Below are 24,604 nucleotides of genomic sequence, written 5' to 3' on the forward strand. Positions count from 1 at the left end.
TCAAGAACTCTCATCATGTGCAGAGTACACGTTCCTTTCCCAGAGGATTGATTTAGAAAGGTATAAATGTGATTAGCAGTAGGTGTTAACAAAAAAAAGTTGGAGAAAAGGCTTTCACTGCGCTGTTTAGTATTAGGGCAGTTAGCACAAGCAGGTACAAACCGCTCTCTCATGACTACAAACACACGTGCAGACACAGGCCCAAGCACACATAACAAAGACATATATACGCAGTCCCCAGCACGCAGATAGACACACACAACACTGGAGACTGATGAAAATAAAACGTACCTCTGGGAGTCCTCTTCGAGCTTGCATTCTATTAAACTGGTTAGCTCACAAATCCACACTCTTCCGCCACCTATCTCTGAACCACACCAGAACAAGTTCCATGAACTTCTTCCCGATCAGAAGCAGGGACAGAATTTGAGGTAGAACCTTTTTTCTGTAAGGGTAAGAGCACGTATGATCGACAAGCCCCGAAGCTCCATTATCTGACATGCTGCCCTGCCTGCATGATGCAAGTGCAGCATGTCAGATAGTAGTGTGACTGTGAGGCTGGGCTGTACCAGACTTACTTGATCCATGCACAGAATAGGTAGCGGAGCCCTCTTCTACTGCCAAACTGACATTACAGCTTTATCATGCAAACGAACGATCAGTCAAATTGTTTATTTTCATGTAACAGTAGAGTGAGGGTGATGTGCGGAACTCCCTGGCACCCCCTACGGAGGAGCCGCTGCTTGCCTACAAGTATATATATGTCAGCCTCTGTCTCCGACAACAGAACGGGGTATAACTACAAGAATACAGAAGCACTGGGAAGAGCTTGAAAACTGACACATTGCACAAATTAAATTGCTTTAATTCTTTTTTTTTTTTTAGGTTGTCTTCACCATTTTGGATCCTTGTCAGAAATACCACATCCCACTTTTGATGAGCCCGTTTTCTTACACAACCTACAGAGGGAGCTAAGGAACTTGGCACTGCGATCACGCCCCAGCATCATCTCTACTGTGTGCAAATGACTCATCGCCCTAAAACGATTATGTATATCCAAACCCTGTCCTTGGTGCCAAAGCTTGCCTGTAGAATATTACTGTACTAGGGCAGGAAAGTTGTATCACAAGCCCTTTAATACTGGTTTTCAAATGCTTATTAAAATGCTCCGTGACTTATTGTGCAGAGGACAGTATCTTATTGACCAATCGAGCGGGGAGTGAAGGAAAGTAGATGCTATTACGCCAAAGGCATGTTAGTAGCACCTTAAATTCTATGACACATTAATTCGGAACATTTTACAAACGGGTTGCATATAGAAATAATGTTACATTGGCATGGGTAAGATGCAGCACGTCAGCCAATCGTGTCACAACAATCCAGTAGATGAAGCTCTTAAGGTATCCACCCAACTCTGAATCAACCCAACCACCTCACAGTGAAGAGGAAACAGCCAAACCGCCAAATCTGGCTTGCTTCCGCACATTAGCACTTGCCTTTTGATGAACAAGTCAACTCGTTGAGATTAGCGTACACTGCATATGTCACTATTACCCCTATAACTCTAAATTGCTTTTGAGGAGTTATAGCTGAGTTGGTGACTGTGTGTGGTTAATTTTTTGTCTCTGTACCGTAGGGATTTTCTGAAGATATTAAAGCATTGATAGCTCTTCCCTCCCGGACCATATGTGTAACATGTTTTTTAATATCAAGAGACATTGCCTGAAATGATGGCAGTCTGCAGATTACACCATGGCATGCAGCATGGGGTGGGCAAATGAAAGGTTCGCTGATCAACCACTAAGAAAAATGTTATAATGGGAAAGTGTTGTTGTGAAATGTTTACCCCGGTAAAGCCTGTTAAGTAGTGACTAGAGTGGTCTTGCTTATTTCAAGGACTTAGCAGATACAAAATAAATCAGTTTACAATTAAAATATGTTTTAATAAGATAGTTTTAGAAATAGTCACATCTGTTTTCAGGGCATAAAAGTATTTTTTCTCTCCTTTGTCCATCTCTCAAAGGTCGTTAAAGTGCAGGAGTGGGATATAGATATATTGATTTATATACACAATTTTCAGTGAAGTGGATAAGGCAATGTTTTAGTGTTCAGCACCATTGTAAGGCAATCATTTTCACTACGTGGGGACGGATACCAGTCCAGCAGTGCCCTGGCCGAAGACCTGTCCCGCCACCATGCTTTCCAGCGGCTGGAACCCAAGCTCCTCCACAGGGATCCCAAAGGCTCGCAGCTTTGCCTCATAGGTCCGCAGCAGGTCATTGTGAGCCTAGCAGGAAACAAAGAGCATAGAATTATTCTTTTGCTGACTCCCCACTGACAGTGCTCAACACAGTGATCAGAACACGCCACATGTCACGAGCTAGCAGGTAGGTTTTGAACGGCAGACATGAAAAAGAGGATAGATTTAGGCAAAAGTGCCAAGCCACTAAAGCATGCATATTGTAAACACGACTGAGATTCTGCTGTAACAGAGTGTGTATGTGCCCTTGAATATTCCCATTTTAGATGTTAGGCCACTTTTGACACAGGCTTTTTGGAGTATATAAAGTAGTATTTTTTTTACTTATTCTTACATGTCTTTATGAATTGTCCACATATAAATCTACAATGGGAATAAAATGTGAATATTTAGGGAATATTCATGCAAAATTGGTACAAAAAGGAAAAAATTGTGCCCTCTGCACTTTTACTAATGTAGAGTTGGACGTTTGGGGGCTGAATCACAAAGGCATGAAACAATATTTAAAAGAGCCCTCCTTTAGTAAGACTTTCCATACTTGTAATTGCTTTTGTGAACAGGCCCCATAGTGACTGGGAAATGGCGAATAATAATAGAAACAAAAAAAGCGAAATCTCTTAAGCATTACCTTATTTTTAGTGAATCTTCTGGTTAGCCCTTTTTTGTTTCAGTGCCTTGTTGCTAGGCATACGCTTTATATACCTCAACACATCCATAGGAATACTAAAGAAGCCTACTACAATGTGCAATGCACCAATAAGCCTAAAACAGGAACAGGCACCCTACTTGTGCAGGCAAAATGCTCCCCCCCATCAGAGCCATTTGAGAATTTTACAACCTTCAGATGAGAGACAAATAACTGCTAAGAATCTCTGTGGGAGCTGGCAGCTTTTGTACCAAGAATACTCTGTTCCATTCCACAGGCCACTAAGCCAGCTCAACAGTTAGACCAAGGCCCTAAACGCAAGCTTATAGCTGCAAACAGGAGATTTTGCCCAGGGATCAGAATTATGAGTTGTGTGATAATTATCACAGCCTAGGTCAAACCTCCAGAATTTTTTTTTAGAATTCTTTTTATTAACATTGCTCACAATATCATACAGTTCAGGACAATATTCATATAGCATGTGGTGGAATGACATTTCACAATACAATGGGAGGCTGACATAGACACAGGTGGGATTATCAATACTTATAGATCTAGCCCTGGTCCGCCCCTCAATGCCCTGTATTTCTTCCAAGGCCACCAGACTTTTTTCCATTTCTTTATGCAACCCCTGGACTTATAAATAGTTTCTTCAGCTCTCTGGCACCAATCTAGATCCCGCACCCACTGTTCCCACTGTTGGGGCGCCTGTGCCCCCCCCCCCCCCCCCCCCCAGCCACTTGCAATATTCCTTTTTGCCACCCCTGCTGCCATTGCCAGCCAGATCTCATTGTGTCTGGGCCAGTCCGTGGCCCCTTTGATCATCAACAATAGCCACCTAGGCTCCAGTGGGACTGGAGAACCCATTACCACTGCCATTGTGTCCACAACTTTAGACCAGAAGGGCACTATCTCTGGGCATTCCCACAGGATATGAAAGAATGTACCTTCTCCTCTACATCCCCTCGCACATAGGGCCGATTGGCTTCTGCCCCAGGCATATAGATGAGTACGGGCTAATACACCCGGTTTAGAATTTTTAGCTGTACCACTCGGAACCTGACATGAATTGCAATTTCGCGGGGGCTCTGAAGTGCATCCTGCCAGTCGTCGTCCTCCAGGGCCCCTATGTCTCCCTCCCATCTTTCCCACAGGGACACTAGGGGGTCAGGCATGTTGTTAATAAGTTTACGATAAATTGTGGAGGTGGGTTTTTCCACTATGGGATCGAGGAGAAGACTGTCTTCCATAGGGGAATATTCCGGGATTGACGTGACACCCCGCATGTGTGTCATATTCTTTTTGAAGATAGTCGAAAGGTCAGGGGCGTCTCCTTTCCATCCGTCCCCTAAATACTCAATGCCTATTAGTTTCCATCCCCGAAAGCCAGTCAATCGGGTCACCTTTGTCAACTGATCCTCAAACCATAACGGGGTTCTACCTGTCGGGGAGTCTTTCCAGCCCAAGAATTTATTTGCCTCCCTCCAGCATTGGATCACCACCCCTGTGTGCAATGGCAGGTCCCTTCGCGGCCTCTTCGCGTAAAGGAGTGGCTCGTAGTTTCCCCCTGGCATGACCCATCTGTCGACTCTATAGGCCGACTCCGACCCTGCCACATATACCCAGTCGTTAACCACTTGCAGGTGTGACGCCCAGTAGTATAGTTGTACGTCTGTGAGGGCCAGCCCCCCATCGTAAACCCCCCTCGTCAATTTGCACAGCGCTATCCTTGGGTTACCTCCCTCCCAAAGCACCGTTCGTAGCGCCTGAGAGATCCGCTTGAATACCCCATTGGGAACCGGGTACGGTGTATTCTGTAAGATATACAGGAGCCTCGGTAGAGCCATCATTTTAAACATTACAGCCTGCCCCATGAGGGAAAGCGGTAGTGACCTCCAGTAGCTTACGTTTGTGCCCAAATGCATCAGTTGGGGTTCCAGGTTCCTAGTGAAGAGCTCTGCTCTATCTCTGGTGATGTAGACCCCCCAGGTACCTAAACCCGTTTTCCACGACTGAGGCGGGACACCTAGTCGGTATCCTCGGGGGGGGGGGGGGGACCCGAGAGCGGGTAGATCACTGATTTTGCCCAGTTGATCGTGTAGCCTGAGTAGGCCCCAGAATGAACTGTCCCTCCGGATCCAGTGCGCTAGCGGCTCTAAGGCCAGGGCGAACAGGAGAGGGGACAGAAGACACCCCTGTCTGGTTCCCCTCCGCAAGGGAAAGGCCCGAGACACCACCCCATTAACTCTCACTCTCGCCATCGGCTGCTCGTACAGCAATCGTACCCAGCTGCAGAATCTCGGTCCAAAGCCCAGTCGTTGAAGTACCATAAATAAGTATGGCCATTCAATACTGTCGAAGGCCATAGAGGCGTCCAGCACCATCTATGCTGTCTGAGTATTGCCTATGTCTTCTGTCATATATAGGACCCCATACAAGCTGCGTAAATTATGCCGAGTACTCCTGTGCGGCATAAACCCTGACTGATCTACGTGTACTAAATCTGGAAAATCTGAGAGCTGCCGCGTCGCCAGTGCCTTGGCTAAAATCTTGGCTTCAACAATAACTAGCGAGATTGGCCGGTATGATGAGCATTGATCAGCCTTCTTCACTGCTTTGTGGATAACAACTATCGTGGCTTCTCTTTGATCCGGCGGCAGTGCCCCCTCTTTTCGCGCTTCTTGATACATCTGGAGGAGGGGGTCGGCGATACTGTTCGCCTGCCGCTTATATATTTCCACAGGGAGCACATTCGGTCCCTGCGCCTTCCCAGACTTAAGTGCGTTGAGAGCCTCACCAATCTCCATCTCAGTGAATTCTGCCTCAAGCTGGTCTTTTTGCTCCTGGGACAGTGTGGGCAGCGCAAAGTCTTGCAAAAACTCCGCGCAGTCTTGTTCCGACCTAGTGCATACCGGGGTGGAGTCCCTTTCAAAGTATGATGCGAAAGCTTCCGCTATATCTGTGCCACTGGAGACCAATGACCCCTCACTATCCCTTATCTCGGCCACCCAAGAGCTCTCCCTGTCCCGTCGTTCAAGCCATGCCAGTAGCTTCAGGCTTTTATCCCCAGCATCATATATCCACTGTTGTGTGGCTAGGGAATAGGCACGCGTCACGTTCTCTGCCAGCGCTCAGAGTTCCTTTTGTTTCATGGCCAGCTCATGACTGTGATCAGCCGAGGGCGTCCCCCCACTTCCCTCTCAAGAATCACTATCTTGTTTTCTAGCTGCCTAATTTGTATGGCCTCTTTCTTCTGTGCGCCAATCAGTGCCTGGGCCTGTCCTCTAAGAACCGTCTTGTAGGCTTCCCTACTTGTTAAGTGGGACGCAACCCGAGACCCGATTTTCCTCGAAGTACAGTTGGGAACCCTCCCTGAGTTTGTCACTAATGGTTTCCTTCCTAAGGCGCCACGGGTATATCCTTGGAAAGGAGGCCCTGGCGATCACCGAGCCCCTGAGAAGAACGCTCACCGGAGAGTGGTCCGAGATTCCCCGAGGCAGTATGCGGGGTTCCGCAAAGTCTCCCAGCCGGTCAACATGCATGAACAGATGGTCCAACCTGGAATAGGACCCATGTCTGGCCGAGTAGAACGTGTAGTGTCTGTGAGAGGGGTAGTGCATGCGCCACAAGTCCCCAAGGCCTCAACAAAGCCTCGTAGGCCACATCCCCCCTGTGTTCCCTTGTCACGTGGTTTTAGGCCACTCCCTATTTACAGTGCTAAGTTAGCTCAATCAAGTTAGCTGTTGGAAAAACATCTTGTTGCTTTTGCTGCCTTTGCACCCGACACTGTTGTTACATGTTATTCATTTGAGAAATGCAGACTCACTCTTGTCTCAAGTGAATGTTATTTATACATCCTTAACAGTTGCTAGTGCCCTTGGTCTGTACATCGAGTAAAGAACTGTTCTAGGACACTAGACGGTGCCGGCTGATTATGTTCAGGGTGATCGTACCACTGTTTAGTCACAACATGCACGCAGCTGCAAATACCAGAATGTCGTGGGCTTTAATATCACAGCGCAACATATTGTTAGGGCATTCGATAGAAGAGCTGAAGCAGAGAACACTGAGCTGATCCTGTGATGTGATACACCAAAGCTGATCTATACGGTATGGGGTCCCCTATGCAAGCCTATGAGACCTTCTAATAGTCTAATAATATTTTATTAGTTGCTAGAGAAAGGAGGGTGGTTGTTTTCCACTGTCATTAGTAATATGATCGCTCCTTTCATTTTCTATGGTATTGTAACAATGCTAATGGTAATGATCTTAACCATTTGTCTACTTATGTTAGCCAAAGTACTGTATAACAGGACTCGAGGTTTATGAATAAATTCTTTAAACTTTACTGTGTCTTAGTTATTCTGTTGTGGACTGATATATATGTGCAAACGGGTATTTCGGGTTCCCACCATTCCTGAGAATAACTAAGTCGCATGTTCTGGGTTGTCTATACATTGGGACCGCCGAGCTAAATCTCGGATAACGAATGTGACACTAAGCTAGTCGGATAAGGGGTTCTTAGTTCTGAGGGGAGTTTCTGGTACACCACAATTCTCTAAGGTTCTGGTTTCCTGCGCATAGTTCTGTGCATACGCAGAATCCCTACAACATGGCGCACCTAACGTTTGGTCTTAATATCTGAGATGCCTTAGTAGTGCTTTTTATTAGTCCACAACGCCCTCACTCTGGTTTCCGGATAACGGGAGTGACGGTTTAACCTACCTAGGTTTTAGGCTATAGGTTCTTTCAAGCTTGATAATAAAAAAGGTTACACTAATCTAAGCCCAAGTGCTACTGAAGATTTCGTTGTATCTTCTTTTTAATCCTAATGGCGGTAGATATTCCCGCTCATAGTAGGGTGTCTCTGCGTGCTCATTTGAGGACGTATGGGGTGCCTGATGACGGGATGGCAGTGGTGTTTGTCGTAAGTGCAAGTGCCACTTACCCTTATGAGTTGTTTTACTCTTGGGTTACCTTTGAGGCTGTGGAAGATACAGATAAAACATTCCACAAATACACTGCTACGCAGGTGCCTCTTCATTATACCCCATATATGGCTTTAGAAATTCCTATTTCAACCTGGCAGCACACTATTTGGTTTAATGGCGCCCTCCCCCACACGGTCACCCCGGCGAGACTGGGTCCTTTGTCAATTGAAGGAGCTACTTGGCCGGTACTGGCCGGACATACACCTCATCCACGCTACCTGACGGTAGGAGTGGATAGCTTACGTATACTACACACGACCTTGATTACGGTCCATAGGGCGTTAGTGCAGTATGTGTCGCGCACTGTACAGGTGGGGGCACCTGCAGTTGCGGGACACGGGGCTGATCACCATCATGCGGTTGTGATCAGTCCTGTAATGGTAAACGCGGTTGTTGGCAAGCGCCCCCAGAATAAGGATGAGTATCCTTATTGGCTTGCAGAGAAATTCGATCAACTGGAAGCCGTGTTTCCTAACACTAGTCCTGTGGATAAACACAGGATACTCACTATTACTTTACCGAAAGAACTAGTCCCGGACATTGTCGATTGTGACAATTGGGGCAAAGTCTTTGCCGCGACCTATTCGAAGTGCTTCGGCACTACGTCTATGTCGGTACTACCTTCCGTTATCAAGAAGGTCCAGGAGGACCATGGGGCGGAAGCAGCTATTGAATTGGGAATGCGGCTTATCGACAGCTTTGATATAGTATGTTCCATGATTATGGGAAATCTCAAAGGAGATGCCATGCAGTATCAAGTGGGAAACATGATGGCACTTATTGCGGATGACGATAAGCCGAGGGAATTTGCAAATGTTATTGCGAAAGCCTATAGGATGGTTGGACGTAGTGCCCTAAGCGTGAAACCCGTCATCAAAATTCCTGATGTAGTACAGCACACTAAAGTGAGTTCGTCTACAAAAGACGATAAACCCAACTTTCCAAAACAAAATTGGCGAGCTAAAAAACAAGATAAACAGCAACAGAAACAGGAGACACGTCCAGCGTCCCCAGTTCAGGCATATGTTGAACGCACTTATGATTTGCGTGATCGTTCTCGTATTAAGTCACCTGATAGGTTTCAGGTTCCTGACCAGCGCTCTCCTCGTTCTTCACAGGAATCAACGGCTTCACACTTTGGTGGCGGAGACCGTGGGAGAGGCCGGGGTGCTCAAGGTCGAGACCAGCCCCGACAGGCGGACGGAAAAGGCAAGCAGGAGGATTCTGCACGTCCACGTCCTCCGTTTCAGAAAAAGAAGGTTGCTGCAATCTCAGCGAAGTATGCCTCAGATGGTGCGGACACAGCTTCTGAACATGAAATGGGCGCTGACGCTGCTAGACAGCGCGGCGGAAGTTACAGTAGTGCGGGGAGCACTGCGTCCATTTCTGGAGGCGACAGCAACTAAAATCTATGTAACAGTAGAAACTGCTGATACTCGCGTAGCCCCCCCGAGAGATTATTTGACGTAGTCCTCAATATTGAGGGTGACATACAACGAAAAATTAACGCGGTATTTTGGGATAATCTAACAACCACCTATGATATACTATTGGCGGAGAAAGATTGGCCCCCGGCTTTCGTTCTAAACGCTCCAAGGGGGGAAGAAGTCATTCTTCCTTCTTTTGGACACGTAGTGCCCAAGGAGGAGTCTAAGAAGTTGGCCGAGGAGTGGGCGCGGGTGCTTGCACCTGCGTTGTATCGTAATCAGGTGGGGTGGGATAAAAGTTCTACCCTCCACGAATTTCCATTGCGGTCCGACCCCCAGCCTCAGCCCCAATACCCTATGCGTCGTGAGGCTAGGTCTCACGTCGCGGCAATCCTTGAACAATTAGAATATCAGGGAGTAATTGAAACGTGTGTGTCATCCATGAATAATCCTTTATTCACTGTAACGAAGCCTGACGGATCGTACCGCCTAGTTTTGGATTACCGGCACTTAAACTCGCACTGCCGGAATTGTGCGGTGCAAAATACCCATAGTTCAGCTCTCGTCGATAGTCTTGTGAGAAAAAGGTTCAAAACCACACTCGACTTGTCCAATGGTTTTTATTGCCATAACATATCCCCTCATAGTTATGAGTGGACCGCTTTTACTTCGGGTGGTAAACAAAAAGTGTTCAAAAGGCTACCAATGGGCTATAAGAATAGTCCTGGGGTATTTGCTGCCCATGTGGTCTCTCTCTTAGAGATGGTAGACCCGGAGGCGTACTCGTACGTTGATGACATCTACTTAACAGACGACGAGTTGCTTCCACACCTTGCTCGCGTGGACAACATAATTACTATGTTTGCGGACTTTGGTTACAAGTTTAACTTTAAGAAGTCCCACATTGCAGAGTACACAGTTTTATTCTTGGGGTACGAACTCAACAATGAGGGCCGTGGCTTGGCTCCGCAGTTCCTTGAGAAATGCGCACGCCTTCGTATCCCTACGACACTGAAACAACTACAATCATTGCTGGGCTTTCTGAATTTCGGTCGTACCTACATTCCTGAATATGCCCAGCGTATCAAGGCACTATATGCCTTGGTGCAACCTACTTTTACCAAATCTTGCTGGCTGCCAGAACATTCGGCTGCATTACACTCTTTGCAGTCTGACCTTCTTACTGCAAAATATTTACAAACTCGTGATAACCACACAAACCTGGTCATAAGAATTGTACCGGGTGTGGAGGGGTTCACGTACTTAACATACAATGAAGGAGACACTGTCCCCATTGTTTACAAATCTCATTTATATACTTCGGCTGAAATGCGCTTCTCCACTGTCGAAAAGGTTTTGACAGCAGTTCAGATGGCAATCCTGAAAGAACGAGCGCTATCACAGGGGAAGCGCATGATGGTGGTAACACCATTTCCTGCCTTAGAGGCAGTCACTAAAGCAAGTGTGCCGAATTCTAAAGCTTTGCATCCAAGGTGGATACAATGGGCGACCTCCTTAGCCTCGCCTGATGTCGAATACATTTTTGACGCAGGACTTCAGACTCAGGAGAGTTTGGAGTATGGATTAGTTCATCCGGCTCCACTTACATTGCGCCCGTTGGAGGAGTTCCATTGTGTCATATACACTGATGGGTCCGCGCAGCCCGCAACTGGATCAAGGCACGCTTATTCAGCGGCTTGCGCAATTGTTGTTGGTACTTTCGTGAATGGAGAATTCATGCAGGATGCGGTGCATACGCAGACTTTGGGTGATTGTACCGCACAATTGGCGGAGCTTAGAGCTCTGGTGCTTGCACTGGAGTTTGCTGATTACAGAGTCACAACTCTTATAGTGAGTGATTCTTACTATTGTGTACAATCTTACAACGACAATCTGATGTTTTGGATCGCGAATGGATTTCGTGATTCAAAAGGTAGCACAGTGAAGCATAAAACGCTTTGGGCTAGGGTGGCTGAACTAAAATGCAGTCGACCCCTTGTGAATGTTATTCACACTCTTGGTCACCAACGAGTTGGCGTCCATGCTGTCGGTAACAGTTTGGCTGACGAGGCAGCTAAAACAGCAGTGGCAACATACTTAGTAGCAGCAGTTACAAGATCCAAAAGTAAGATCGATGATGACATCTTGGCATCAGAGACTGGGACGAACTTCCCTAGAGGTTTCCCTTCTCGATACCATTATCACTTAAGTCCTGATAACGTCCCGTTAGTGAGGATTAATGATGTTGGGGATAGGGTTATTCCCAATTCGGACTGCAGGCCCGCATTGGTACAAGCTGCGCACGAGGGTGTTGCGTCTGCGCACGCCGGAGTGTCCGCAACTGTGTCACTGTTGCAACAGCGTTATTGGTGGTACGGTTTGTACAAATATACACGGACTTATGTCCTCAATTGTGGGATTTGCCAACAAATAAAGCCATCTACGGTGGCGCGTCCACCACAAACGCAGCTGCATATATCTAATCAACCACTAGCGTGTGTTTATTTAGATCACTGCGGTCCTTTTTCCTCGGACACTGCGTACAAGTATATCTTGGTTGCAGTAGATTCGTGCACACGTTTTCTTTGGGTGTGGCCACACAGGAGTGCTGATGCCAGGACTGTCATCAAAGCATTGCGTGTCTTTATAGGGAGTTTTGCATGTGGAACCCTTCACTCTGATCAGGGCCCTGCGTTCGCCTCTAAGGCTTACAAAGAAGCTATGAGAAGTTTGGGGGTCCAAGTCAAATTTTCGTCTCCATACCGGCCTGAGGGCAATAGTGTTGTGGAACGAATGAACCGTGACCTAAAGCAATCATTGACAGCCAGGGTGTTAGGTACTGGCAAAAACTGGCTAGCCCATTTGTATGACGTCCAACGTGCACTTAATAATCTCCCTAGAAGGTCTCTGGGTGGGAGGACCCCGTACATGATGCTCTTCGGAGTTCGAATGTTTGTCCCTGACCTTGAGGGTCTCAACATGGCGGCGGAAGCCGCGCCTTTTGACTTAGATGACCACTGTACTGTCTTACAGAATCTTCAAGAAACAAGAGACACTCTAGCAAAAGAGCACATATCCTCTGCGACCGAAGCTGGACTTCAGATTCCGGTAGTCGGCTGGCTACCCCGAGTTGGTGATCTGGTCCGTGAGAAGGTGGAGAAGAAAAAGGAGTTTGGCCCCTCTTATCGTGCACCAGTGCCGGTGCTTGGAGTTGAGGGTACCCGTACGATTGTTTTGCCTCCGCTTCCTGGTCACAGAGACAACAGGTACATTTCAGTTGACAATGTCAAGCTACACAGGGTGGCCGATACTCCATAGTCTGACACCTTCAGTTTCTTGCCCTTCGATGATGCGCAGTTCTGTTGTGGTTCCACCATCTGACATCGTGCCTGAGGTTGCCATTGAAATGCAAGTACTTTCTGATTCTGCTGTGTCACCTGCGGATGGTGCTTTGCCTGATGATGCTGAGTATTCTTATCCTGCTGATGTACCTTTGTCCCTTTTGCATTCAACTGACATTGTCCAGTCTAATTCTTCCTTTGGATCTGAATCATTGACTTCCACTGCCCCTTCCAAATTTTCAAAAATTTTTGCCTGGTTCAAGAGACAATTTTTGGTTCCCCCCTGGATTTACATTTGGCTGGTGCTCATTTGCATTTTTTTGTTCATGTCCATTGGTTTTGTGGTAGTGTTTTTTAGGCTGATAAATGGACACTACCTGAATGAACGTTCTACAATTAGATTAATTAATGGAACTTTGGCCCCACATTCATCGTCGCACATCATGAAGAGGGACCAGACTTTTGTAAATATCACCGCCTGGCCTGTCCGTGATGGAATAGCATGGGATGCAGTTAAATTTCAAATTCATGGGCCCACGGAAGTGATTAATGTGCCATCTGTATATCGTGTTTCTATGGGTGATGTGGTGAAGCAAGACATTCGATCTGATGATTGGGATGTTAAAACTATAGAGACACTGTTTTCTGATTTGAAATACTATGCCGCATTTGATGCTGAGGATTTGTATTTGAATAATGAAAACTATGCAGAACAGTTTGGTTATCAACATTATGGCACACATTTTCTTCATAGGGCGAACACATTTCGTAGTTTAGTCAACTTTACGCAATGGGAACATTGCCCAACCCCGAAGATTGGTAGTTCAAAAACATTGATCGAAAGTTTTTCGTATTTTTCGGATTTCAGTGTATCCAATAATGCATCTTTTTATTTTAAGCTCAGAGACGAACCTATTTCAAAGGTGCGTTTGACCCACACTAAATTGTTGTTTTCTAAGTCCTTCATGGACGATTTGGCAATTGGAGGGTATGACGTTTGGAAACATACTATTGATCTCAAATCGGTTTGGGGAACTAAATCTTGGCAAGTACAAGGTACAGAAGCTTTACATCGTGCCTGCCTCATCCCTAACCACATGTTATTTTTAAATTCAACAATTTTTCAGACAACCTGTTTGGGATTGGCTATTTCTAAAAAATTAAATTCCCCCTCAATCCCGGATCTGGGTGCTTATCCTGGTTGGGAGAATCACACAGATCTGTCCCTTACTATGTTGCAGTCTTTTATTTCCAATTCCACCTTTAATATTAGTGCATTGGACCCTAAAGGTTGGTTGGTATGGCAAAAAAGTTCGGATACCTGTCAACGTAGATTTTTGGGGTTGATTCCCGGGTACATACAGGATAGAGTAGACCCTCGTTTTTTGTCCTCACACACTGTCACTACCTACTCGGTAGGTAAATTGTGTCAGTCATGGTTGCAACATTCCACATTAGAATCAGTTAAATTTCACTTGTCCCGTTTGCATGACAAAATTGATTTGAATGATTTTGTTAAAGGTCCCGCATTGGGAAGATCCAAAAGATGGGTGTATGCTGTTTACAACGAGGTTTGGAAGTTGTCGCAGATTGAGGCTGCTTCCAGGCTCCGTGCTATTGACCAGGCCAATATGGAAAAAGTGTTGGCAGTAATAGATAATAGTATGAACACCTTATCTTCGAGAATATATACATTGGATAACATTGTTTCATCTGTTGTAGATATTGTCCAGGACGATGTGTCTGTATTGTATCATGGTCAAAATCAATTGCGTTCGATAATGCAATTTGCATGGACTTTGCAGACGTTAAAGGCGGGGAAAGTGCCGTGGGATTATATGAATATTTCTTCTTTATTCCGCCCATTTAATCTGACAGCAAAGCAGCAATTCATGTCCATGAAAGATGGTACGTATTCACTACTGCATATAGAAAAGTTAGAACCTTTGCCTTTTTCTGTTGCTGAGTCGGATTATGCTGTGTGGCTTATCCATGGGATGGTCACTTTACCAATTTCTATGTATAGGTTTAGTTCGTGCATGAAACATTATGCCTTAGGCAGATACGAAAAACTTGGTTCTGCATTCTTGCATGAGGTCTGGTCTCTCCCATTTACATATCGCTGTGAGAGAGACGGCAAAGAAGTTTATTTGAAAGGTGAGGAGTGTACGTCTGCCCCTGATCATTCTGTAGTATGTAGACATATCCAATTACATGGATCATGTAATATGAATGCCCCTAATTTAGCTTGCGTATTGAAGGGCATTCCTGTGCCAGTTATAACGCCGTCATTTACGCTGCTTGCTAATGGTAGTTATTTGCTTTTAAATAGTGAGGCTTGCTGTGGGATGTTAGCTGGAATTCCCTATATTGTTTCAGTTTCACGGAGAGTAATTTGCTGTAATAACGTGCTTTTCCCACCCCCGCAAGGCCGACTGGATATATCCATCTGGCCGACGATTCCAACCTTGAAAGCAGAGTTCAATAGGATGAGCAGAATAAGGGCTCTTTTGTCTCAAAAGGAGGTTGCGTTGACTTCGTCACGTGAAACATTTCTCCTTCAGGTGGCGAACACTCGCACGGAAGTTCAAGCGCTTTTGAATACTGACCTCCCCCTACATTTTGGCACACTAATACACACTATCTTCAATGCTTCTTCTACGACTGGTCTGGTCCATTTTTTTAAAATTGTAGGCTCTGGCCTTGTGACGTCTTTCCAGTCTATCTTTGGTATAATACCAGCTATTTTTCATTCTATTTTTTCTGGGGTTTTCGGAGGGTTTCCTCTGATACTCGCATTAATTGCTGGCATACTCCTGTTGGTCTGCGCACTACGCTATGGCTGCACGACTTGCGCTACTCGACCACGGATTCAGCCTGTTCCATCTGCGTAGCCGGATGTGGGAAACTTATGGGACTTTGCCACTGGCTACCTTGAGTGTCGCGTATGGATTATCCTTCCGGTTCCCGTTTTTCACTTGTGTACAGCCTGTTTTTCACTGTCTCGAATGTCCGTTCCAATGGGCTCTGGATATGTGTCTGTCAAACTTGGTGTCACCTGACCTGGATTTTGATCGACTGATGTATCCCTTAGTGGTTCATGAGTTTGACTGTTCTGGAGTCGGGTTTATGGCCTTGGGTGCGGCACATGGAGTCCTTGGATTATGGGATATCGAGAAAGCAGCAGTTGACTTCTTGGCACGAAGTTACATCGAGATGCCTGCTTCTTGTCCACGTGGAGTGCTTGATGCTCATTTCCCTGTGGAACACGTGTGTTCTTTTTCTTTGCTGAATTGGATGATAGCCAATTTTGCGGATGAATCCAATGAGTTTCTACTGGAAGCTGCAGCTGCATATGCTGCTTATACTTTCCTGAATTGACTACCGGATGGCGAGTTCAATGGAGTGAATTTTTTTCTATCTTCTCACAAACGATCGTTGGCCTCTATGGACGATGGATGGTGTTTTTACATTTTTTTTTCTCTCTCTCTTCTTCGAAATTTTTTCTTCCTCTCATTTTCTGAACTCACATTTCAGGTTCTTTAGTCTGCATCGTTGATCTTGAACTCTGCGTTCTGTTGGAATATTCACCCCTGGTTGTACAGTGGTTCGATCAAAGGGGGATGTCACGTGGTTTTAGGCCACTCCCTATTTACAGTGCTAAGTTAGCTCAATCAAGTTAGCTGTTGGAAAAACATCTTGTTGCTTTTGCTGCCTTTGCACCCGACACTTTTGTTACATGTTATTCATTTGAGAAATGCAGACTCACTCTTGTCTCAAGTGAATGTTATTTATACATCCTTAACAGTTGCTAGTGCCCTTGGTCTGTACATCGAGTAAAGAACTGTTCTAGGACACTAGACGGTGCCGGCTGATTATGTTCAGGGTGATCGTACCACTGTTTAGTCACAACATGCACGCAGCTGCAAATACCAGAATGTCGTGGGCTTTAATATCACAGCGCAGCATATTGTTAGGGCATTCGATAGAAGAGCTGAAGCAGAGAACACTGAGCTGATCCTGTGATGTGATACACCAAAGCTGATCTATACGGTATGGGGTCCCCTATGCAAGCCTATGAGACCTTCTAATAGTCTAATAATATTTTATTAGTTGCTAGAGAAAGGAGGGTGGTTGTTTTCCACTGTCATTAGTAATATGATCGCTCCTTTCATTTTCTATGGTATTGTAACAATGCTAATGGTAATGATCTTAACCATTTGTCTACTTATGTTAGCCAAAGTACTGTATAACAGGACTCGAGGTTTATGAATAAATTCTTTAAACTTTACTGTGTCTTAGTTATTCTGTTGTGGACTGATATATATGTGCAAACGGGTATTTCGGGTTCCCACCATTCCTGAGAATAACTAAGTCGCATGTTCTGGGTTGTCTATACATTGGGACCGCCGAGCTAAATCTCGGATAACGAATGTGACACTAAGCTAGTCGGATAAGGGGTTCTTAGTTCTGAGGGGAGTTTCTGGTACACCACAATTCTCTAAGGTTCTGGTTTCCCGCGCATAGTTCTGTGCATACGCAGAATCCCTACAACACCCTCCCCTCACCCGATCGGTCCAAATCAGCATCCATAACAGCATTTGTGTCTCTCCCCAGGGAAGGTCCACCAGGAAGGAGCCCAGTCTCTCAAAAGTCATGGAATGTAAACCAGGCGGGATGTACCAGGAGGCCAGATCTACTGTCCGTCCCTCCCACCTATCTGCCACTGCCACCCTGCATCCAGAGTCGTCTGTCCATGTACCCGAGATTACTATAGGCAGGGTATTGCGAAGCAGGATTCCCACTCCCCAGGAACCTGATGTGAAACCCGAATGAGCCACCAACTTTTACCCAAAACGGTCGAGGGCCTTACATCTATTGCCACGCAGGTGCGTCTCCTGAAGGAGAACCACATCCGGGGAGTGCCACTTTAGGTACTGCAGCACCAGCGTTCGCTTAATTTTGTTCCCCAGCCCATTCACGTTCCACGTCCATATCTTAACCTGTGCCTGTTCACCCATCAGTTGCATGAGGTCTCCACCTCCTTGGATCAACCATGTCCCATCGTGTCCCAACAGACCCACACCACCATTCCAGATAACAAGATTGACATCGAGCAAAACAAACCACTCCCAATAGACCAACCCCCCTACCAACTCCCCCCTCCCTGCGCAGTGGGTCCCCAAACTCCCACCTTCCAAATTTGCAGAGTGCCTGTCGTCTCATTAGACCCAAACCCAACTTGAAGAGGGAACGTAAGCCCGCAGTCAACAGAAAGAGTTATAAATGGCTACCGGAGGCTACACCCATTAAGATAGAGGTGCTAAGCCCACCCGTTATCAACTCCCTGAGCCCCCCCACCTCCCTTCACTTCCGGCCCCAACTGTAGTTCCAACCATGGGAATGCCTCTGGAACACAATCCCGGCTCATCCAGTGCTATACAGCACGGTGTTCTGGCTGAACCCTCTAGGTCCCCCTCAAACTCGGGCCCCCTTGTTCATGCCATTTTCCCCCTCACCCAGGACAGAGCACCTCAGGTTGCTACAAACTCCACAGTCACTTGGGCGTACTCTGTTCACGTTCCATGTCGCCTGAAGCCAGTCTGTCTGCACTCCACCTCTCGTCCGGATTGGCGGTGTTCAGGCCTGAGTGAGCCTCCGTTTTTCCCCACAGTCCTCCATCCCTCAAGCCAGTCGCTGGCCTCTTCAGGCTTGTCGAAGAAGTATGCTTTTCTTCCATCGAGGATCTTGAGTCTCGCTGGGTATAGCATCATATATTTCACCCCTTGTTCTCTGAGGGCCCGTTTGACCCCTTCAAAGGACCTCCGCTGACGCTGAACTTGGAGAGTGAAATCCGGAAAAAAGCGAATCGTAGCATTCTCGAGCTGCAGGTCACCAGACACCTGCGAAACCTGCAGGATGGCATCACGATCTCTATAATTCAAGATCCGTGCAATGATGGTGCGTGGAGGGCCCCCAGGCTTAGGCCACCCTGCTAACGCACAATAAGTCCTCTCCACCGAGAAGAAGTTGGACAGGCGCTTCGGCTTGAGGTGGTTGAGAATCAAGTCCTCCACAAACCAGTCTGTGGATGGTCCATCCACTCCTTCCGGAACCCCCACTATGCGGATATTATTGCGCCTCGCTCGCCCTTCCTGGTCCTCCGGCCTGGCGTAGATGTCGGTTTGATTTCTTGTGAGGGCCGCTACTTGTTCCTCTAGTCTCTTCGTCTTGGATTGTAGGCTACCAATGCCCGTTTCTGCCACCGCCACCTTGTCGGACATTTTCCTGAAATCGGCGCGGAGCAGATTGACCTCCTCCGTCACCGAGTCCAATTTAGGTTTCAGGGTTCCACGTAGCTCTCTGATGGCTGACATGATGTCTCTAAGCGAGGGGTCAGGACTTCTTCCACTGTTTCACCATGTTGGCTCCCTCCTTGGCTGCCGTCTTCTCTACCATTGGTCACCGTATACGTGTCAATGTGATTTGACTGTCCCTGTAGTCTGTTGCGGCCCATGGCAGAGTACGTCGACTCGCTGCGTGCTTTATGGGAAGGCCCTCTGATGTAGGTGCTGTGTGACTGTGGTATTCTCCGGCACCCACCGTGTGCGGGCCAGACACCCACTTGGGCTGCCCTCACTGTCCCTCTGGTCTACTTAGGCACTTTACTGCTGGGCACTACGCCTTCACTTATCCCCACTCCTGGGCTTTCTCAAGGCTAGACCAAGTCCTTCACAATCCAGGTCTCTTATAAGTGATGTGGCGGAGTAGCTCATGCTTGGATGGAAGTAGGCCCCACAGATGCCGCCACAACTCGTGCTTCACCGCACTGTCTTTCAGTTCCGTGGTTCCAGCAGCGGACCCGCTTTTCCCCGCCTACCGGGCTCACAGGAGTCTGAATCTGCCCTGATTCACCCCCGCTTTCCCAGGGTCCGTTAGGGCGCTGTGGGGCTAGTTGCGCCCCTCACCTAGTGACTCCAGCCGTTTCTCAGCCCTCCGGCAGTCCATACCACCGCCTGCGCGCTATCTTTTAAAAATGTTCATGCACGGCTGTCGGGGCACAAAGTTGAGGCATGGCGGGCCCCCGCAGACTCTGCTGGTTCCTGCCTGAGAGGCGCTTCAACTCCCACCCTCTCAGGCACCGTCTGCCCGCACCGCATCGCGGCGCCTCTCACCTTCAAAGCTCCTCAGGCCGTCGCGCGCTCCCAGTCTCTCCCCGCGGGTGCTACAGGCTCCAGTATTACAGTGCGGCCGCCGGGACCAGTTGCGACTTTCCTTTCCCCGTCGCTCTCACTTCGCTACCGGCCTCCGCTACCGGCTTCAGCCGCAGGCTCCCAAGACAGCGCTGACAGCTCCTCCTGGGCGGAGAGTCCCTCAGTCACCGCGCTCTGTGCTGGCAGGCGCCATTTTGTTCCCACTGCCCGATCGGCCCTGGCTGCCATATCTCGTTGATCCGCACTGCACCTGGTCCCAGTGTATTCCACCTTTGTTGGGTGCCCCCACAGGAGCTGATGATGTTGGATTTCGGGTGAGTTACCGTTAACTGCTAGCGCCGCTCGTCTAGTGTGCGGCCATCTTTCTCGGCTGCAGGCCACGCCCCAAAACCTCCTGAAATATATAAGGAGAAAGGCCCGGAAACAAGACAAAACATGGAAATATGATAAGAGACTTCTAGCTACTGATAGCTTACCTTAGACTCGCCAGGTGTCACACTGGACCCAGAAAATGTTGAGCAGTATATCTCCCAGTGTGCGTAGGGATGTCTCTCAATACCCTGAAAAACCTGTAGGGTTTAAACACTGGTTCCTGTCACAGACAAATGTCTGCAACATACCATCGCCTGTTTTGCCTCTGGAGTTAAGAAACGACTCCAAGACCTGTGAAGATTGTTGCGCCTTGAACCCCAAGGTGCTTTGGGAGTAGTCACATTGAGAGTATGGTATCCAAAATTCCTGAGTATTGGCATTGATCCCTTGATCAGGTTGCCCCTTCGGGAGTATCTCTTCACAGCAACAGGACAGGGTCTGCCCCCAAACCTGCGCACGCTCAGTCTTCATGCATTGAGACTGAGCGGCGGCAACTGACGGTTTTTGATCTCCCTTCTGCACCGTCATTCTGGCAGCCAGGCATTCTTCAACCAAGACAGTATACGTCTGTCGTTGACACAACTTTGTAGCTGGGTGTGCTACTAAAGATGTTGAACCCCCTTTGCACCTTTGTCTGCGGTGTAATTTGTTCTTTCTTTACCCCGGCAAGGCTTTGCTTGGGGCACAGTTTCCACGGAAAGCCCTTATCATGCCTTAATGGGACCTGGACTTGGTTGTGACCTTTTTGATGAGCTCTCCGTTCTCTTCCAGGGGATCCTCATCAATAGTCATAAGCATTTGAATATTCGCACCCATGCTCGGGGACCCCAGAAAATATATAAAATTACATATGAAAACATATATATATATATATTCACTGAAAAAACCATAGGTTTCACACACGTTATAGTTACGAATTAGCATTTAAAAAACCTTGCAAATTCACTTAAAAAACCATAGGTTTCACACATGTTATAGTTAGCTGGACATTTCACTCGTAAAAAACCAATGAAATTCCCCCGTTATAGTTAGTGCAGGCAACTATAACTCACGCGATCGCAATCCTCTGCTGATGACGTCAGATATTACATCACTGATGACATATGTGTCTTTATGAAAAATAAATATTTGTAATATATGTATAGCTAAAGATTAATGGAAGAAGACATGGGTAAAAAAGTGTCTAAATACAGTGATGTAATATCTGACGTCATCAGCAGAGGATTGCGCGCGCTGTGGGCGCTCGGTGCGCTTTGCGCACCGAGCACCCACGGTTCGCGGTGCGCGCAACGTGCACGCACCTCGCGATTTAAAAAAACATAAAAAATAGTTTTTTTCGCCCTTGGGGGTCCTTCTGTGACCCCCTGACCAAGGCTAGGGGGTCAGGAACTGTCCACTCTGCCCCGTTTTCACGTTCTCCACCTTTTTTTTTCACCCCCTCAGACTGCGAGAGACAAAATGGCGGCCAACACTTCTTCCTGGTTTCGACCGATTCGAATGTTTACCGACATCTAACAACCAATCAGAATTGCGCTCGCGCACGGCAGGGTGTGCGCGCACGGTGCGCGCGTATAGATATTGATATGCTTTTAAATGCTATTTTCTCAGGAAATACTGAACAGATTTACACCAGACCTGCAAAAGGCACTTCCTTGACCTTATGGCTACCTCTCTGCCAAATTTCACGTAATTCTGTTCAGCCGTTCGGGCTGTCGCTGCGACTAAAGGTCCTATGGAAAAATGCATGGGGAAAACGCGTTTTGGGACCCCACCTTTTTCTCGGCCCCCGCTTGACGAATCACCCCGAGACTTTCAGGGTAGGAGCTGAACGGAGCGCCCAATTAGTTTTGAAAATTTCGCGAGGATTCGTCAACCGGCGCCAAAGTTATTCAAAATAGAATTTTGAGATTTCCTATGGAAACTAGGTTGTAACTATAACTATCTACTGGCGACCGCCAGTAGATAATATGTATATATATATATATGTGTGTGTGTGTGTATACAGCTATATATATCAAAGAAGAATCCTGCTCCAACAAAGAAGAGGCACGTACATCAGGTATGTAGGAATAGGGCTCATTTATTAAAAGTCAGGTCTTCCTCGACCCCGCATTGGATGAGAGATGTGTTTCACCTGCGCAGCAGGCTTTATCAATCTGTATCTATATATACATTTTTTGTTTTAAATAATCAATGCAGCCTTTCAGACATAATAGACTAAGCAATGCTGTGAGATCTTATCTTTGCACATACACAAACAAATCAGGAAGTCCAAAAAACACTTGAACTACTTTTATGAACAGCAGAAAAGTAGTACTGCAAAGAGAAAGGCAGACATTGTTAGCCCATAGGCTGCATTGTAACTTCAATAGCATAGAAACTGAAAGCAAATGTAGAAACTTGAAAAACTGGCACCATGCCTTCAAGGCAGCCATGACCCCTAGCTTCCCATCATGCCGCAGGAGTGACAGTTAGGTCAGTTCTTCTTTCCGGCTCCTTCAGTCAGGACCCTGGTTAATCAGCTCCACATATTTTTTGTCAGAAATTATCTAGTATTTTCACTTAAAACCATTTACTTCGACATCTAACACCTGTTGGAGTAGTACTTTACATTTTATCAGGCAGTTTGCCATTTTTTCTCTCTCAGAAATGCCTTCTCTGTTTGATACTTGCCCTTCCTGTGGCAAAAAGAAGGCTAGAACAGATTCCAATTCTGTGTTTTCTCTGCCGACCGGATTCTCATGTTCCTGAGACTTGCCAACATTGCCAATCTTTATTAAGACGCACTCTCAAGGACAGAGAGAGGATTCTCCTTTATGGTCTCTCTGAGAAAGGTAAAGCTTCTACCTCGAGAGGCAGGTCTCCTGTGAGACAGAAGAAGAAGAGACCCAGATCATCTTCCAGAAGCAAAATCCCACTCTGTTCTTCGTCGGGCTCGGCGCTGAAAATGTCTCCACCGGCACAGAAAACGTGGAATACAATCTTTTCAACGGCGGCTCGCTGTCGAGAGAACATAGGTCGTCGTTGAAGACTTCCAAACATAGAGGTACGTCACCCGCTTCGAATCCTCCACGACGGTCGGCATCGAGGAGTCGCTCTCCGTTGGTGCGGGATCGCCCAACGACGAGACATCGCTCTCCGTCGTCGCAGTCGGTCCTGCGTTCGACGTCGAGGCGCAGTCCTCCGTTGTCGTCAACGAGGCGGCGGTTAACATCGTGGCCTAGATAATCTACGGCGTTGAAAAGGGTTCAACGTTGAACCAGACCCCTCCGTTGCAGCCCACAAGACAGCGCTCAATGTCTAGGCCTACATCTTCTACGACATCATGAAGGGATTAGATGTCGAGGCAGACCCCTCCGTTACAGCCCATGAGATGGCGTTCAACATCGAGAACTAGATTGACGGTGTCGAGAGGTTTGACATAGAGAGAATTTCACCATCACCTTCTCGTACGACGTCGAGACTTGGTACTCCGTTGGGTACTCCTCTTACGACGTCGAAGCACAAGTCCCCGTCGACGGGGATTCGGTTGACATTGAGGCAGAAGGAATCTACATGGCTTACGTTGAGGTCAAGGTCTTCGTCAGGGGACTCACAGGTCTTAGTGGTGCATAGCCGCTCAACGTCGAGACACTCGCAGGTATCAACGTCGTCACATCATTCAACCTCAGATAGACACCGTTCTGCATCAAAGGACCTCTCGGAGCCTTCACTGTCGACTGCAGGATCTCCACAAGTCATCTCGACGTCAAGAAGCTCTTCTTCTCTGTCTCCAGAACAAATTGTGCAGAAATCCACTCCGCAGATCACGGTTCCTCCTACAAAACGAGAAAACCACAGATCTCCTTCTGTTCATCTCTCTCCCAGGTGGCTCCTCCCAGAAAGAGACATCAACACAGATTCAACGGTCCTCTCCATAGCTCTCCTCTGGCTCGGCTGGGGAAGGCAGTGGACCAATCACCCACCACACCATCCAGGGGTCGCCAAAGGGACAAGCCTCTATCAGGTCGTAAATCCACATCTCATGGCCATCAAAGGAGAAGAAGATCACCTTCTTGGTTCTTCTCCTCAATCCACACCTCCAAGAGGGATTATTCTACCACACCAGAGTGTCACCTGTCAACGACATCAACACTTTTCATGATGTCCTGTCAAGAGGAGAACAAGAGTTAAACATAGAGCTGTCCACACCTCAGGCATCAACGTCTGTTATTTTTGAGACTTTGCATCAGAGGTCCGCGTCAAGGCCTCTGCTGCCATTTTTTCTTGGTCTCTTACAACCAGTCATGGACATTTTCCTTACCCCAGCAACGATCAAAACGGCTCCGGCACAGATCCTAAAGAAATATTGAC

The 24,604-nt window shown here is 47.2% G+C and overlaps 2 protein-coding genes across 6 annotated transcripts in view; one reads left to right on the forward strand and one right to left on the reverse strand.

Annotated features, from left to right (window-relative positions):
* LOC146776373 (5-hydroxyisourate hydrolase-like) overlaps positions 1-1,178 on the forward strand; it is a 341,771-nt gene extending 340,593 nt beyond the window's left edge. For all 5 annotated transcript variants that reach the window (XM_085639327.1, XM_085639328.1, XM_085639330.1 and 2 more), the window contains one exon: positions 886-1,178. In XM_085639327.1, coding sequence (XP_085495453.1) covers positions 886-975 — 90 coding nt within the window. In that variant the 3' untranslated portion in view covers positions 976-1,178. The remainder of the gene's footprint in view (positions 1-885) is intronic.
* Positions 1,179-1,922: 744 nt separating this feature from the next.
* DRC4 (dynein regulatory complex subunit 4) overlaps positions 1,923-24,604 on the reverse strand; it is a 115,232-nt gene continuing 92,550 nt past the window's right edge. Inside the window, exon 11 of the mRNA XM_085639332.1 lies at positions 1,923-2,287. Coding sequence (XP_085495458.1) covers positions 2,138-2,287 — 150 coding nt within the window. The 3' untranslated portion in view covers positions 1,923-2,137. The remainder of the gene's footprint in view (positions 2,288-24,604) is intronic.

Source organism: Triturus cristatus, chromosome 12 (genome assembly GCF_964204655.1).
Source record: "Triturus cristatus chromosome 12, aTriCri1.1, whole genome shotgun sequence".
NCBI lineage: Eukaryota > Metazoa > Chordata > Amphibia > Caudata > Salamandridae > Triturus > Triturus cristatus.